Genomic DNA, 16,473 nt, shown 5'->3' with positions numbered 1-16,473 from the left:
TGTAGCTTTGCATACAACCATTCACACAGTTTGGAATTGCCAATTAACCTAACCCATGCATGTCTTCGGACTCACACTAACACGGGAAGGCCCCAGACGGCCAAGTGATCCCAGGATATTCTTGTTGTGAGGCAACAGCACTAAGCACTGCACCATTGTGCTGGCTAAAAGAAAATATTAAACTGCATTTCACAAAGGCGAAGAGACAGGCAAATAAATGTTAGTGTCATAGATTATAGGATCACACAAATGTAAGAGAAGCCTCATTAAATCTTGGGAGGCAAAGCGAGGCTGATGAACTGGAGAGAGGGCATCAAAAACATTGAAGAAAGTCATTTCTGAAAAGAAATAAATGACTCAGTATAAGCCTTTTAGCTTTATTAGTATAAAACTTAAAACAGTAGTTGGCAGTGTTATAACATAGCATGGCTGACTTTCAATGTTTTTTTTTTTAAACAAACAAAAATTGTACCTTTAAACAATAATAATAGAAAAAAAAATCAAATGCACAATCAACATTTTCATTATTACTTTATAGGATTAATATTGTACATCCTAAAACAGTTCATGACAACTTTTTTAGTTTATTTTATTCTGCACTTTTTAATAATTCAGCAGAGACCCACTTCAACCCTTTCATACAGTACAGTTCTACAGTACTTGTTTCAGATGAAACATAAGGTGGCTCTGCGAACTGGCATTATGATCATTTACAATGAGTAAAAACCACAGAGAAGATTCAGTCAGCTTTACTTTAATTGACTTTCTCATCCAAAACAAACAGAACTGTAATAACTGAACTCAGTGTGTGGTGTTGATGATGTTTTTCCCGCCCTGCAAACCACAGGAAGCTTTCTGAAACATTAATACAGAAAGTAGTCACTTTGTGCATTGCTTTCAAATAAATTTCCACGCCCTGTGAGACAGTCATTATGAGCAAGGCAGCATGTTCCAAATGCTGCACCTCTGTGTTCACTGACAGAAATGTATACCTCCACCTCAACATTACAATGAGATTTTTGTCTTTTTCTTAGTAAGTACAGTATGCTTGGAATCAGAAATGTAGCTACACACCAAAAAAAAAAGAAGAACACCCTAGTTTTCCCTACTTACTATTTATTTATTTGCTGTTACTGAACATTGATTCACCTGTTGTGTGATGGGCTGTTAAGTGCTTCAAAGCAGAGGTATGTAGGACATTTTTAAAGAGCCACCAGGAAATAAAAGATTGGTACAGACCACTGTTCAATCACTAAAGCAGCCAAAGACTGTTCCTGTACTCTGCTGAATGTCAGTATCCTATGTGATCAAAATGCTACATGTCCAGTATTTTTCATACTATATTTACAAGACTTTTTAAAAAAAATCACCTGCTTAAAATAAATAGTCCAAAAAAGAAAAGGAATTGACTGTACACAATGTATTGCACAAAGCATATTCACAATTTGTCGTAATACAAAAAATATATAAAAACATTTTCCACCAGTTAAAAGTCTTTTTAGAGGACATAAGCTGCCTGGTAAGAGTATGGAAACGATAGTCAGTATAGGAAACAGGACAAATATCAAAAGAATTTCTAATGTGAACTTTTATAGGAACCATCTCTCAGTGGAAGTATAGCTATAGGAAGATAATTAGTCCACAAGTGCTGCCTCAGAGTGAATTCTATAGCTCAGCAGAGTCAAATCTCTGACTCATCATTTATGTATCCCAGACCATCCAGACTTGAAATGTTGGGCATAGGTGAGAAGTGTTGCTCCCCATTCCCTTTGAAGTCAACAGCAGAGTGATTATTATTGGCACTGCAAGGTCTCCTGGATTCATCCCCTAGGAGTTTTATCTCTGAAGTTCTGTTTGGGATGTGCATGTAGTCGGTTGACTGCCTTCTTGCCTCGCTTTCACTGGACCTCTGTACAAACTTTAAACACTCCCAGTGCCCGCGGCTCCAGATCCAAAATATGACTCCCATCAGACAGAGGCAAATCAGGGACAGCACAGCCACAGCCACCTCTAAATGAGTTATCCTGTCAGTGTAGCTTTGTTTCCCAGGGGAAATGAAGCTCTCATTGGTAGGGTTTGGCACCGACCCTGGTGCAGTTGTACTTCTGTGAATAGACTCAGTGGAATTTGGCACCTCAGTGCCAGGAGTGGGGATGATCCCCGTTGCTGGGCCAGAGTAGAGTTGTAAATGATAAACCGCCACAGTCTGGTTGTGTGTATGCCCATTTATCTGCTCTACTGAGTCACAGCTGTACAGGCCAGCATCGGTTTCAGAGGCCCTCAGGATGAGGAGGCCTCCACTGTAGATGTAGTATTTATTGTTGGTGTGAAGTGCTTGGTCAGACAATCGCCAGTGGGCCTCAGCCAAGTTAGAGTGAAGTTGGCAAGGCAGCTGGATGTTGTTCTCTGGAATAAGGACCAATTCGACAGCTGCTACTGGATCTAAAAACACACAAAGACGAGGTTAATCCGACTTCATGCTCATAAAACTGCTGGCACTAACGGGAATGTCAGCACACGTTTGATCAAAGGGAATCAGTGGGTTTAGCTTCCTAATAGTGTAAGATGTGGACCCTTGTGCTTTCTCAGGTTGTGATTTGGCACTGTATAAATACAACTGAATTTTAAATGAGTACCTAGTGGAGGACACTGTGACACATCTCCATTCTTGAGACTCTGTAGTGTATTTGAGGAGGGGGACAAGTTTGAGACAGAGGAGCATTGCTTGGTGGATAAATCCCAGGCGCAGTACGGATCTCTGGCAAGGATGCACTCCACACAAGTGTCATAGCGGCTGCAGTTACTGACCGGCATCTGGACTGCGCCAAATTTTGAGCCAGCATACACTTGGCCCTATAAGTGCACACATAAAGACTCATAAAAATTAACAGGCTAAAAACCTTTATCACAGCTGAAGCGTCTTTATTGCCTGTCAGTGGCAATCAAGTGACGACATATTCAAACTGAGATATTATAAAATATTTCCCAAGCAAAACTCCAGCAAACAATCATAACCTTTAAAATAATAAAACATAATGGACCTGTTATTCTATATTACCTCAGTGGATGAGAGGCGCAGGACAGTGATGGGCTCGGGGTTATCATACAGCTGAATCTCCTCGATGATGAACATCTCTCCATCATAGTTGACAGCCTTCTGAATGTAACCATTTTCTGTTGCAAATACAAAAAAATCAAAGCCGTAGCTTACACACACATGCATATACCAATATCATATGATATATCAAGTATGTGTGACTTAAACAAAGTTAATGATTAAGCAAATCTAATGAGTGCTTTAAAAGCCGTCATTTACAGATTTTCTTTAAAATGATTAATACTTTTTATCTGCTTTTTCATTTCTTTTTATTTATTTTTTTTAGTTAATTTGAACTAAAGAGCTGAGGCCTCAACTAGGCTTGTTTTCTACCAGTGTATACAGCTATCCTGTTGACCTATCCTGTTGACCATTCAAAACATCTTTTGATGCCTTTATGAAGGGTTCAAAAACACAAAAATAAATGATAAAATAAGAACTGGAAACCACTTAAATGTCAAATGTTTAAACTCTAAATGCACTTCAGATTTAATGAGAACCATGAGCATATGCTTCACTGAGGATCTTTGTCATTCTCTGTGTCAGGGAGCCAACTGCAGTGCTCAAACTCTTTTCAAGGCACTGTAATTTTTCAATTTTCTGTGTATTGATCAGCATAATTACAGAAATGGAGTCCTCATGCATGTGATTTGCCTCCATCACTTTTTTCTCTGTCTTTTCAGCTGTATTGCTGCTAAGTTTCAACCAAAAACAAAATCCACTTTCTATTTTTTTGCTGTTAAATATCTGAAAAGAAGCTTCTTGCTTGAATGAGTTTGTTGTTTTTCACTTTCTGTGAGATTTTAAAGCAGTTTACAGGTTACGACAAGTAATGATTTCATTGAAAACTCAAATATTGAATATTAAATGTCACTTTATTTAAAAAAAAAATGCAACCGAAAAGTTTTATATTAACATTAAAAGAAAAACTCAAGTATCTCCCGCAATACTCCAAAGGACCCCTAGGGGCGCTAGTACCCTATGTGAAAAACACTGTTCTATTTTTACCTGTGCCAATGAACATCACGTTATATTTCTGTCTGTCCAGAGCCAACACACTGTCCACTACAATCCGAGTCAGCAGAGCTCCCTTCTTGACCAGCAGTGGGCCTCCTGTCAGTGGGCGAACTGCCTCCTCCATTAAGGGACGGTCCCTAATGAACTGGAGGGTTTTGTCTGGAAGATCCAGAGACCGATTCATCCCCATTTTACGTGCCACATTATTGATGCACTGAAAACACAAAAACTCTGATTTAGATTTTTTTTTTTTTTTTACATCTATCGGTACTGAAGTGGCTTTTCTGCCTGCAACAAAAGTCATTAAACCCACCGCTCCTGGTCTGGGGACTGGCACCTCGCCGGTGTACATCACCCACTTAACATGGGATGTCTCCACAGCAACAGGGGTCTTAAACTTTCCCTCACTGAAAATTTCTCTAATAGCAGATACGCTGTATGCACACACAGCAGACATCTGGGACAAACTCCTGCAAACAGAATCACAGGTTTAGGTGACATTCAAACAACACACAATGAGACAAGTTCTTATCAGCTCAGTCGCAACACAAAAACTGCTGCAGACTCAGTAGTTGACTATTTTGTGTGAAAAGACACAATTTTTTTTTTCTGTGAACTGAGAGCTCACGAAACTCCTCGCATTCCCCAAAGTCAGCACCCACCCTGAGCCATAAAACCCACAGGATTTGTCAGCAAATACTTACGACTGTGGAGTGAAGACAGCGTAGAAGATGCTCTCCCGCCAGTCATTCTGTCTCAGAAGGAAGACATCCTGGACAATGGAGGGCAGGCTGGGTTCAGGGAGGGAACAATCCAGACGAGCTTTCAGGAACGACGTCCATTTCCTCTGCAGTGTCCGCTGGCCGCCCATATCCCCCTTAACACAGAGACAGTGTGCATATTCCCTTTAACAACAACCGGACCTGTGTCAGACAGGCCAAGGCTTTTGTACAGACTGTGTTCACTACCTTGCAGACACGGGCCACTCGTGACACCGCAACTTTTGTGTAGAAGTCGTACTCCATGGCATTCTCACTGAAGAACAAGTACACCTTGTCATCGTCACCATCGGGACTTTCAAAACTCTCACCCACAAAGTCCATGTAGACAAAGTTTGGCTCTGAAATCACAAAATGGTAATTGAACACAAGCACCAAAAAAATGCATTACTAAGAGCACCACGAACACTAAAGTTTTCATATGATTCTATAAATATGTAAATAAAAGGAAGAGCAACTCACCACTGAGCCAGGAGCTTTTGAACTCGGTGCGAAGAGCCAAGCCTGAGCTGCGCAGAACAACAGGCTCAGAGCCCAAGAAGTTGATGGATGTGGCAGAATACAAATCATTTCCTGTTGGACGGGAACAAGAGGTGAGAGAAAATTCCTGGAAATCCATTATCACATTAAATTGCAACAATATCACATTTATATACCGACTAATGGGCAGACCAAACTGGTGTTTTGTGACAAATTAGTACGCAGAATATGCTGAATGTGCAGGTAGCTCTAGCAAATATACTAGGAGTGGTATTTGGTGCCTAAAAGTCTTGTGGCAAGTGAAATCTGCACGTAACTATCAAACAGATCTTTTCTGTTCCTTCGTTTTTAACATTCAACAGTATTCAGCACTTTGTTCCCTTTAGCAGTGGGATTGCCTCAGACACTCACCAACCATGAGGGAAGAATATCTCTGAAAGGGATCAAAAGGACACTTCCCCTTCCCCTCCTCCGTCTTTCCCTGCAGCATCAGCTGTCCATTAACAAACGTCTGTAAGGAACAAAGGAAGAGAAAAAGGAAGAAGTGTTTTATTCGGGCACAATATTGAGACTGAGAACTGGATCTAAAAGAATATTACTATTTGCTCACATATTTAAGCGGTTAACTAAACTTGCATACGTTTGCATTTTAACTCACCAGGTAGACAGGAACGTTTTTACATGGATTTTCTAAACAAATCAAATTACTTTGATTGTTTCTCTTAAAATCTCCTCCCAGAGGCACGGAACGCATAACGAACATAATGTCTGCCTTTAATTATTTAATTATTTTTCACAGTGCCACAGATTCACACAGGAACAGTTTAACACCCTGCGGTGATGCAGCTGAGGCTGCTCGGTCCTCTGAAATTTGAGTCTCCTGCCAAAATAAACATTTTTTTCAAGATACCAACAACAGGGTAAGGAAATTTAGCTGATGCTAACAGGAGAGAAATGTCACCACTGAGAGCACTGAAGTCTAACAAAGTGAGTCCCAATTATTATTGCTTGGATTAACAGGAAACCTGAAATTCCTTATGTTCTGCCATACTCTTTCAGTGGTGGGTGTTGATATTAAACAAATAGCAAGATTAACACAAGTAGGCTCCTGGCTCCTAAATATGGTCATCTAAGGCACACACACGCACTGGCTGTGAGCAATGTTGTTCACATTTTTTGTTTGCAAGGGCCAGCCAATCAGAAGAAAGTTGGTTTAAAGGGGGCAGTGGCTTTAAAGGGAGAAGTCTTGTTTCAGAGAGTGGTTGAACTAATGGGCTATTCTGAACTGTAAGTCATGCAGAGCTGCCATAGTACAGGCCAAGAATAAAATATGAAGTCGGAAATGAGCGTAACAGGTCAACAAGTCCCACAAGGAACAGCGAAAAAGTCTGATATACTTTAACTTTATTCCTGTGTGCCACCTCAAAAAATACAAACATAAATGAGGAAATCTATCCCACTGCTGCACAGTTTTCATTCATTACACTAAGCACTGTAGGTTATTTTAAGTCAATCCCACCTATACTGTACTGCTGATGTAAATAATCAGTAGGAAAAAATAAATGTCTAGCTGTTTTATGCAGTCACTTAGTTTAAAAAAAAGAAAGAAATTGTACTTTTTGGGCCACATTGGACTATATTTTTTTAACTTCTACATCTTCAGTTGGAAGAACTGAATTTTTATATTGGTTTTATCATGTGATTTAACAATAAAAGCTCTCCTTTATGAACCTCATACAAGTGCTACTACCATCAGTTTAAACGGGGCAAAGGGGCAAATGTTTCAAAGGCAATAAACTATTAAACCCATACTTACCATGTAATCACATGTCGGGCTAAACGCATTTGTACCACACACATACATCGTAGTGTCATTCACTCTGTGCAGGGTTCGAATATAGTTGTGGCATTCCACCTGCGACAAGATCCAGCAGAGAGAGAATGCCAAGGTCAGAGCTTTGTTAGTTCAGCCGCAAAAACACAAACATGCCACATACATATAGCGACTCCACATGCTGTCCAGAGCTCGTGGTGGACAAAAGGTCAGGGCTGTGCACATGCATTTTCTTCCTGTGCCTTTATTTGGACATTCAGTGCAAAGATGTAAGCAAAGCACTTCAAAGAGAATTCCGTGTAAAGGCATGAGAAGGGAAAAAAAATCATTCTCATATAAATGATTTACAATTGTACTAAGATAAAATGTGCGGGGTAGTAAACAGCTTTCAATCAGTGGTCATCTTTTACAGCTGTGCCTTAGAAGTAAAAGTTGTCTCGCGCAAACTTTGTTTTCAACGGTTACACACAAACCTCTGCATTTTTTCCCTTGTACGTGCAGTCCCTCTGTTTATCCTCAGTCACTCGCCAATACACCTGCAGCAACAAAACGAAAGTGTCCTGTTAAAGCACGCAGGAATGATGTTGCAACCACACTGTAGTAGTCCATTTACAACTCTCACATTTTATTGTTTGTCAAGACCTGTCAGTGTACTCTAAAAGTGAAAACCTGTTAGCTGGCAGAGCACTCCTGGGTTGTGACTGTTAGATCTATATCTACAGCAGAGTCCAATAAGACCAGTATTCATTGAAATTTCTCATGCAAATGTGCAGTGGTCAAGTAGAAGGAAATGCTGACCATGCTGATGACGTGTTGGAAAACACTGTATGATCTAATCTTTGGCCTTAAAAAAAAAACAGCAACTGAAAAATATGCAAAGACTTTGCTTTATATAATAAACCTGACATGCTGGATTTTTAAGGAAGGTGATGCATGATATTTGAGAGTTTCTGAAATACTCGGACCATCCTGCCTGGCACCAACAACCAAGACCACGTTCAAAGTTGCTTAAACCTTTCTTCTCCATTCTGATGCTCGGTTTGAACTTCAGCAGGTCGTTGTGATCATGTCTGCACACCTAAATGCGCTGAGCTGCTGCCCTGTGATTGGCTGAGAAGATATTTGCGTTGCAGGTGAACTGATGTACCTAACAAAGTGGCCAGTGAGTGTATGCAACAACGCAATACTGCAAACCAGCCTAGATAACTGATTAGCTACCTCTACTGCAAGCCAGTGCAAATCAGATAACCTGAGGAGTTTTAAATGACTAATGAGGAAAAAGAATCAATTCTATTTTATTTTATTTTATTTTATTTGTAATATACTGAATTATTTTGCTTCGTCAGGCCTAAAAAAGAATGCCAACACAACCTAATCAATTTTATGAGGTCATTAACTAAAACAAAGTTAAGAACCACTGATACAAATCATATCTAAGCATGACAAGTCCAGCCTTGACTGGCCTACTGATTATCTGAGGAAATGGCTTCACCACTGTGGTAAAACATCATAAATGCTTAATAAATGTTTAATTTTTAATCTGCAATAATTAAAAGTTAATTAATTACTATTTCATCAAACAAAATAAGAAACATCGCAGCACCAGTGTGTGTATTTTGTTTGTATGTAAGAGCTCTGCATACAGTTTGCACAGACTCCTCGTCTTCTTACCGCAGCCTTTGTAATTGAGATGTTGCTCATATCCAGAGCATAGATAGCCTCTCTTGCCCCCAGCAGCAGCACATCCAGGTCTTCTCTCATCAGCATGGTGGAATAATAGAAGATCCCCTCTTCTCTGAACAACTTCAGTTCATCTACACAGAGAAAATTGGATCACTAAACTGTGTTTTTCTTTATTTACCTCCCATATTTTAGCTACTGTGACTCCATGCAGTTGGAAAAATGCTCCCACAGCAAGAAGCAAAATGCTAATCTACTGAAAACTAATAAACTTGTCCCGGCCAGCAGGGGAAAAGTTGTTAAAGTTGCACTACTGGATCATAAATCACAGTAAAAATATTCAAAACTGCTGTAGCTTCTACTTCTGATTCAGCCCACAAGTAGAAACAGTATACTAAGAATACTTCCACGACATATTACTAGAGAGGAAGGGAGAATTTGCGACTCACTCTGGTAGGGCACAGTCTTTCGTGGCACACAATAGCCATTGTTGATGGCACTGAAACATACATGGAGCATCAATCCACAGATGATGCTCAGGGCTGAGAGAAGAGACATGGCTCAGAATCCAGGTTTGTCTAAGTGTGGAAGAGCTGCACTGTCCAGCTCTGCCACCAAAGCACCCAATCAGAGACAGATCATGGTCCAAAGTGTCAATCCAAATGCTGTTAAACTGTGGTGATGTCACTGTCCTGGACATGTGCCACTCTGGCACGAGTCGTCCTGTTTGTTTACAGAGACCCTCTAAAGGTGAATCATTCAGATGCGTAACCAGGAACGTCGAGCGCAGCTGCGTGGTGGAAATCTATGTCGGCGTTAGCCTCCAGCGCAGTGCTAATGAGCTGCTGGTGTCCTCTCTGGAAGGAGGAGCAGAAGCCATACTGCTCAGCTAGTGGTGAGGGATGCTCGAGGAGATCATTTTCACGGCAGCCCACTTCTGGAACAGATATGAAAACATCTATGAAATAATCAAAGAGACCCATGAAATAGAAAACCTGACTTTAATACCAAACCTGGAAATATTACGTACATTAAAAGATAGCTACATTCCCCTGAAAATTTTAGATGTCAGCTGGTTTTTCTCCAACACTTTACTTCTTTTCACTTTTTCCTGCATTATGCTTAATGAGTTTTATGCAGGACTATATACATTTATGGCCCTGCTATTAAATGGGACCCATTCTTCTCATTTCAAAGTCCCTATTTTTTATTCTTGGACTCCACTCCCTAATTCTATATATCTGTGACAGCAAGCAAGCATGGGACAAAGACGGCCACTTAACACGAACACTTTATTCATTTCCTGGAGAACTTCCTTGTTTTGTTTTGTTTTTGTTTAGTTTTTGTTGTTGTTGTTGTTGTTGTTTTCAATTAATTAGGGTTGCTCCCAAGAACCACATTAAGAAAAAAAACAAGCAGCTCAGGTCAAGATAAAGATAGTAGTGAAAATGCCAAGACAAAAAAACAAGATGCTATAAATGAACATGTCCCGCTTTCTGAGAGTTAAAGTCTGAAAAACCAGACAGTACGCTAAACAGAGACAAATATAACCACGTTTCTCCACCAGAGATGTCTTGCACCACTTACAGCTAAAGCTATGACAACTCATAACAGTAAACTTCACAAAGGAAGCTGATGTTAAGTGAAATTCTGCCATGCTGCCCACCCACCCCCACTCTCTCTTCCTCCTGCACTCTCTGTATCTTCCTGTCCTCCTCCCCGATAAGAGCCTGCTTCCTCTGGACTCAGCAGGGTTCAAGCAGCAGTGGGGATCAGTTCAGGTTTGGGCATGCATGCAGATCACGGTAATTCATTGCTTGAGAGCCCCATCCCTACCCTGGGATTCATGTGGAATCGAGACTTACCACTTCTTTGGAAAGATTCTCTCTCTGTGTTTGACAAACTGAGCGATGCAGCCTCATTCAAAATTCATCAAGGCACTTTAACTCAGAATAACACACAAAGTATATTTGAGACCAGATTCACAAGGTAAAAAAAAAAAAAAAAAAATTGGGGTTGCAGTACCACACAACTGCTTTGCATGTGTTATTTCGATTTTAGCTCGCGAGAAGAAAAAAAAAAACAGACGCATCCTTTGAAACACCGTACAGTCCTCGCCTGTTGACAGAAACCAAAGTGACAGCATCTACATTTCCTTGAGAGACAGCTAAGCGCTAACTCCCCCGTGCCTCTGAACAACCTCGTTTTTTTTTGAATGTGCATTTTGCAGCTCCCTGCTGTGCTCTCCCACCCTGTTGTTACTTGACACAGTGGGACGAGCTGCTGCATGCATGGGACTGCTCATGTGCTGTCAAAGAGGTGACATGTAGCATGCCTTTCACCGCAGGCTATTGGGGGTTGAGGGGACCGTAGGTTAAGCGCCACAGCTGAACGGAATAACTGAAGGTTGTTTTTCAGAGATTTTGACAGATAGGTCACAATGGTGCAGACAGGTAGGCATGGCCACAATAACAGAACAGCATGCAACAGCTGTCCTACTCTACTCTGGATCTCACACACTGATACGTGCACATGTGAACGCAGAGTAAGGTGTGAGGATGGATGGCTGAGGGTTTTACGTCTACAGTGACAATTTTCATCTCCAATGGGGCACTTAGTGTATGCTCAATCTGCAAGTTATTTAATGAATCGACAAAAATTAGATTAATCTTACAATATGAGAATCAGAATGTAAAAGGGTCCCACTGCTTTATCAGTGGATAGTAAATCATTCATAAAACTGCATTAATTTGTTATTTATTGCATTAATTTGCCTCCCGAGGCAGCAGAACAAGCTGAAAACACAGCTTCATTAGCTAGTCACTAAGACAACATTGTCTGTATCCATTTAGTGCTGCGTAAGTAGTACACACAATTTATTCATTAAAAATGTATTTCGGGAAAAAAATAAAAATAAAGCTCAGCAAGCTGCTTCAGATAATATCAGTGTTTAGCTCCAGTGTAGCCAAAGGAAAGTTTCATCATTTTCTTATAAATTTCACATCTCACGTTACCCACAACAGGCAGACCAACAGAAATGCAGCTATTAACATGTTGCATGTATGTGCATACTGAAGTAGGTTCAGATTTTGACACTAGAAAACTGTTTTCAGCTTTGTGTGCAGAAAGCTTCTCTCTCCGAATTTCTCCTTTGCGTATAAGCGGGAATTGTGAAAATGTGGGATATAACTTTTATCAACTAATTACATAAGAAATTTAAAAAAAAAAAAAAAAAAAGGAGGAAGGAGGTGAAGATCTAATTTTATGGATTTTGGATGGTCTAAATATTCCTTCATTGCTGTTTGTCTTTTTTTTTTAATCAGGAAGGACACTCCACTAGACTGTTTGACCTTTCATCTCATAAAAGAAGGTTGCACAACACCTCGGCAGTACATAATGCCTTACTAGCATTAATGGCCCTTTATGGCATATTACATCAGTGACAGATGACATTTCATCAGTGACACACCTTTATTAACTCTGGTAAGCAACATTTATGGATTTGTGCAGACTAGATCTAAGAAATTTTTTCCCCAATATTTTAAAAGATTTATTAACATAAAGTATTTAACAGTGACCCTCTGTTACGTGCACCCCAGCATGTTTTTATTTCCTCTTGTTTATTTGATACCTTGGTGATCAAAACAAAAATAAATCACAATCACTGTGGGTGTGATCTTCTCTATGTCACGGAAAACTAGTGTCTTTCTTATAGGGGCATAATGACGGTTCCAGTACAGCCAGCAAAACCTGCTCATGGACCTGTCATTGAACTCACAGCTTCATTATACGGTTTAGAAAACTTGATATTCCCTTCGTGTCATACCATACAGCACATCTATATCACTGTATTCAGAAAATATATGTTATCTGCATACAGTGAAGAACACTTTGGAATCTCCGGGCTCTTCTTTGTCTTCTCTTTAAAATCATTCTGACATTCGGAGCGCTGGTTGAGGTCAAACAGTACTCACAGAATCAACAAGATTGTGACTAAAATGGTTTCTTTACATCTCCATACATCGAGGTGTAAATGTCAGCATGTACCTTCCTACCAAGCAACATCCTTAAAAGGTTAGCACTGCGACTGTAGGTGGGTTTTTACTCATCAAGCAGTACAACATGAACAACTGTGGGTTCAAAAGCTGTACATGAACAGCTTCAACATGCTGAAGAAGCCCTGCAGCAGTATCTCCAGACACTGGGACCACTTGAAGCATGAGGATATTTATAGCTTCTTTAGGAGCCTCCACACTATCTCCAAAAACCCTACATTGGATTTTCAACACAACTAGGTGCTGATAACAAAGTAAAATCTCACGCAGCAGCGTGTGAGACATGCACTGACTTGCATGCTGTTGTGATCCCTGTGAGTCATAATAAAAAACAGTCAAACAGCTGGAGCGAGCCATGACTGCATAGGCACAAGCTCTGGGGTACGGCTTAAATGACGGCACTACGCTGTGCCGTATGGGCGAGGTCCCCTCCAGCAGGAGCTGATTTACCTCTGGCCTGACTAACTGTTATACAGGTTTGTGTATGAGTCACTGGCTGACTGGTTGGTTGAATGTTGCCTGTTTTTATGTCTAGTTGCCAGTTGAAAGTAAGCTGAGCTGTCCGCTGGCAGGCCAGCTGGTGAGCTGGCTGTGATACAGTTTTCCAACAACACACTGGCCTAAACAGGAAACCGGCTGTGGGGGGTGGGTTTTCACCTCTGACACTTTGTGTGTCACAGACTCTGTTGTTATTCACTGGAAAACACACCCCAGTTCAGCATCGGGTTATATTTTTGCAAGCTCACTGAAAAAGAAAAGAGAAAAAAAAGCCCGCTTCTTTTATCATAATGACAGTAGCTTGCCACCTTTTGTTTTGACGTGCAGGAGAATTGTAATTAGCTGAAAACAATACTTCAAAAACATGCTGTGTGTACAGTTTTCAAGCTACGACACGTATCATTGGAACTGAGCCAGAGGACAACTAACGATGTCGTTAACTAGAATGAAAGCGACAACCGAACAATACAAAAAAAAAAAACACAACAGCCTGTTTAATAAGATGCACACTTTTGCTTTGACATATCACTGGTTATTGATGAGACAAGGCTGCCTAACTGAAAATGCATGCTTGAACACAAGCACACACGCACACACACACACACACACGCACCGAGGCAAGCCTGTGCAGGACCTGTGTTCACTGACAGATGGGATCATCCAAGAAAACAAAGTGTGAAGAGCTCCTCTCCTTCGATTAAAAAATCAATACCAAATCAATACCAAGAAAATTATTTAACAGATATTAATTATTTAATATCTGTTATTTTATTCTTTTGAAATCAGTGCTATCAATCCAACCAACAATCCAAAACCCAAAGATGATTTTGATTATAATATCATGAAACATCAAAGTGGAGAATAAGGGGAAAAGGCTCTCTTGAATTTACGCTTGAATTTATTTGAATTATTATTGAATTAGTGTCTTCAGCTTCCTTAGAAATATTAAAGTCTATTCTTAGTGGAATGGCAACAGAATCTTGCCACTATGGTAAACTGCCACTTACTGCCATTACAATGTTATTACTCATTCAGAATATAAGAACTAACATGTTATTAACCTGTTCTGTTTACACCAGTCCAACATGCCTCCTGCTTCATGAGATCAGACCTTAAAAACCTGCTACGAGCCTATCATGATGTGACAACTATAAAAATGTTTTTCCCAATGTGGCTTTTAAGACACCTAATCTCTGAAAGCCACTTTGCTGACCTGAGTCAAAAGCAGTGGTTCTCAAACTGGGGGGCACAGAGCTGAAGGAAGTGGTTTGGGGGTAACTACATGATAAATATGCAATGAAAGCATATGCTGGGAAAACAAAGTGGTGTGATCGTGTTGACCTTCACAAAAAATTAACTAGGTTTCCTTTTGTTAGTTGCTTCCTTCTTATTGTTAATGATTGATAACAAATCTGCGAGTAATCCTCTGGTGGGGGGTATGCCAGGATAGGTTTGAGAACCGCAGGTCAGGATAATCTGATTATGACCTAGATGTTATTTGTCAGTAAGGTTTTTTGCATTTGAATCATATAAGTGCATATACAGTTAAACAGAGATACAATCTGCATCATCTCCAGCTTAGAGCAGTGCAAGTGGCATTATCACTGTGCAGCCACGACCCCACTTAACTGCAGTGTGACAGCTACAATCGGGCAATCCCCAGAGCAAGTGAACTGACAGCCTTTGACTTTATCATCTGCTCACTGAACCACACACTTATATTGATACAATTCTCCCCATCCATATACATCCACTATAAATGCCCTCAAATATGTTTCACCCTTTCAATATTTAATTTAGTTCAGTCATAATGTGCATTAAATGAAAATTTGCACCTTTTTAATAAATTATTTCAGAATATGTGTGAATTATTGATGCAGCAGTATCGATTTTTTTAGCCGTGTCTGCGCAGAGAAACGATTCCAATAGATTAAATGTGCTGATGCTTCCTTCTGCGCACTACATTTAAGAACTGATTCACGTCTCTGAAGTCTGTGAATTATATGGTTGGTTTCCAGTGGAGAAAAATCTGTGTGCTTATACTTCATAAAACAGCTTGGCTCGTGATTCAAAGCGTTTTCTCCTCTGGATCCAACCACACACTCGCTCCTGTAGCGTTGCTATCTAATCCTCGCGGCCGCAGGGAACGCGCGACCCTCCAAGTTTGAGCGCCTCTCTCGGTGTAACAGTATCTGTGGTGGTGGTGGTGCAAGTGTTTGTAAGTATATCCTACTACTGCTTGCTCTAACGCTCAGTTGCTATTATTAGATTAGGATATCCTATAATCTTAAGATAAGTCAGAGAATTTGCAGCGCGCCGTCTCCGCAACCTCTCCACCCCTCAGGTTGACGATCCAATTCCCGCAACAAGCCCGAGCGTAGTGGAAAAATAATAAGCCCATGGGACAAACCTGCACAAAAACAAGTCAGTAAGTCACAGCGGCGACTCACACTTACCGGGAGTTGTCAGGCATTTACATGATAAGCCGTTCAGAGTGCCGCTGTCTTTCCTGTCTTGGATCCAGCTCGTCGGTGTTACTGCTCCACCTGTAACGTTCACTCCACATCTAATTCCTGCAGGGAGTGATTATCAGACAGGCTCTCTCGGTGGTAGGCAGCGCCGGATCATGTGACCTGTTTTGAGCGCACCTTTGGTAATAGACTCACTGCACTTTGTAACCAATCCGATAAAGAACGAAAAAGTAATATTAATGCTCCCTTGTGTGGACTTCTGTTTGTTTTCGGTTCTTTTAATCAATACAAAACTTAATAAGCTGACTTAATAACACTTAATAAGTGTTTTATAAGAGGATATATTAAAGTATGAGCCGATGTACAGCAGAACGTGCACATTCAGTGTCGCCAGGTTTATTTTGAATTATTATGTGTGTAACAAGTCAGTAAGTGTGTATAATTATTATTATACACACACACACACACACACACACACATACACACACACACACACACACACACATATATATATATATATATATATATATATATAAAACTTTCCCCCGCTTTGTATTTATAT

The 16,473-nt window shown here is 40.3% G+C and overlaps 1 protein-coding gene across 2 annotated transcripts; it reads right to left on the bottom strand.

The window, feature by feature from the left end:
* Positions 1–349: 349 nt before the first annotated feature.
* LOC115779193 (semaphorin-4E) lies at positions 350–16,025 on the bottom strand. Of its 2 annotated transcripts, none has more exons than XM_030727713.1 (14): positions 15,897–16,025; positions 9,337–9,824; positions 8,879–9,021; positions 7,681–7,743; positions 7,190–7,288; positions 5,785–5,884; positions 5,356–5,466; positions 5,083–5,234; positions 4,819–4,991; positions 4,428–4,584; positions 4,106–4,328; positions 3,059–3,174; positions 2,637–2,853; positions 350–2,442 (listed from the first exon to the last, which is right to left on the bottom strand). In XM_030727713.1, the coding sequence occupies exons 2-14, from the start codon at positions 9,443–9,445 to the stop codon at positions 1,682–1,684; spliced, it is 2,424 nt and encodes an 807-aa protein (XP_030583573.1). In that variant the 5' UTR covers positions 9,446–9,824; positions 15,897–16,025; the 3' UTR covers positions 350–1,681. The 2 variants fall into 2 exon arrangements, with proteins under 2 accessions (XP_030583573.1, XP_030583574.1); XM_030727714.1 differs by having other exon boundaries at positions 9,337–9,821; positions 15,897–16,015.
* Between the last annotated feature and the right edge of the window lie 448 nt (positions 16,026–16,473).

This window comes from Archocentrus centrarchus, chromosome 4, assembly GCF_007364275.1.
Source record: "Archocentrus centrarchus isolate MPI-CPG fArcCen1 chromosome 4, fArcCen1, whole genome shotgun sequence".
NCBI lineage: Eukaryota > Metazoa > Chordata > Actinopteri > Cichliformes > Cichlidae > Archocentrus > Archocentrus centrarchus.
Note: the sequence above shows the minus strand (reverse complement) of the source record. Positions and strands in the feature narration are given on the sequence as shown.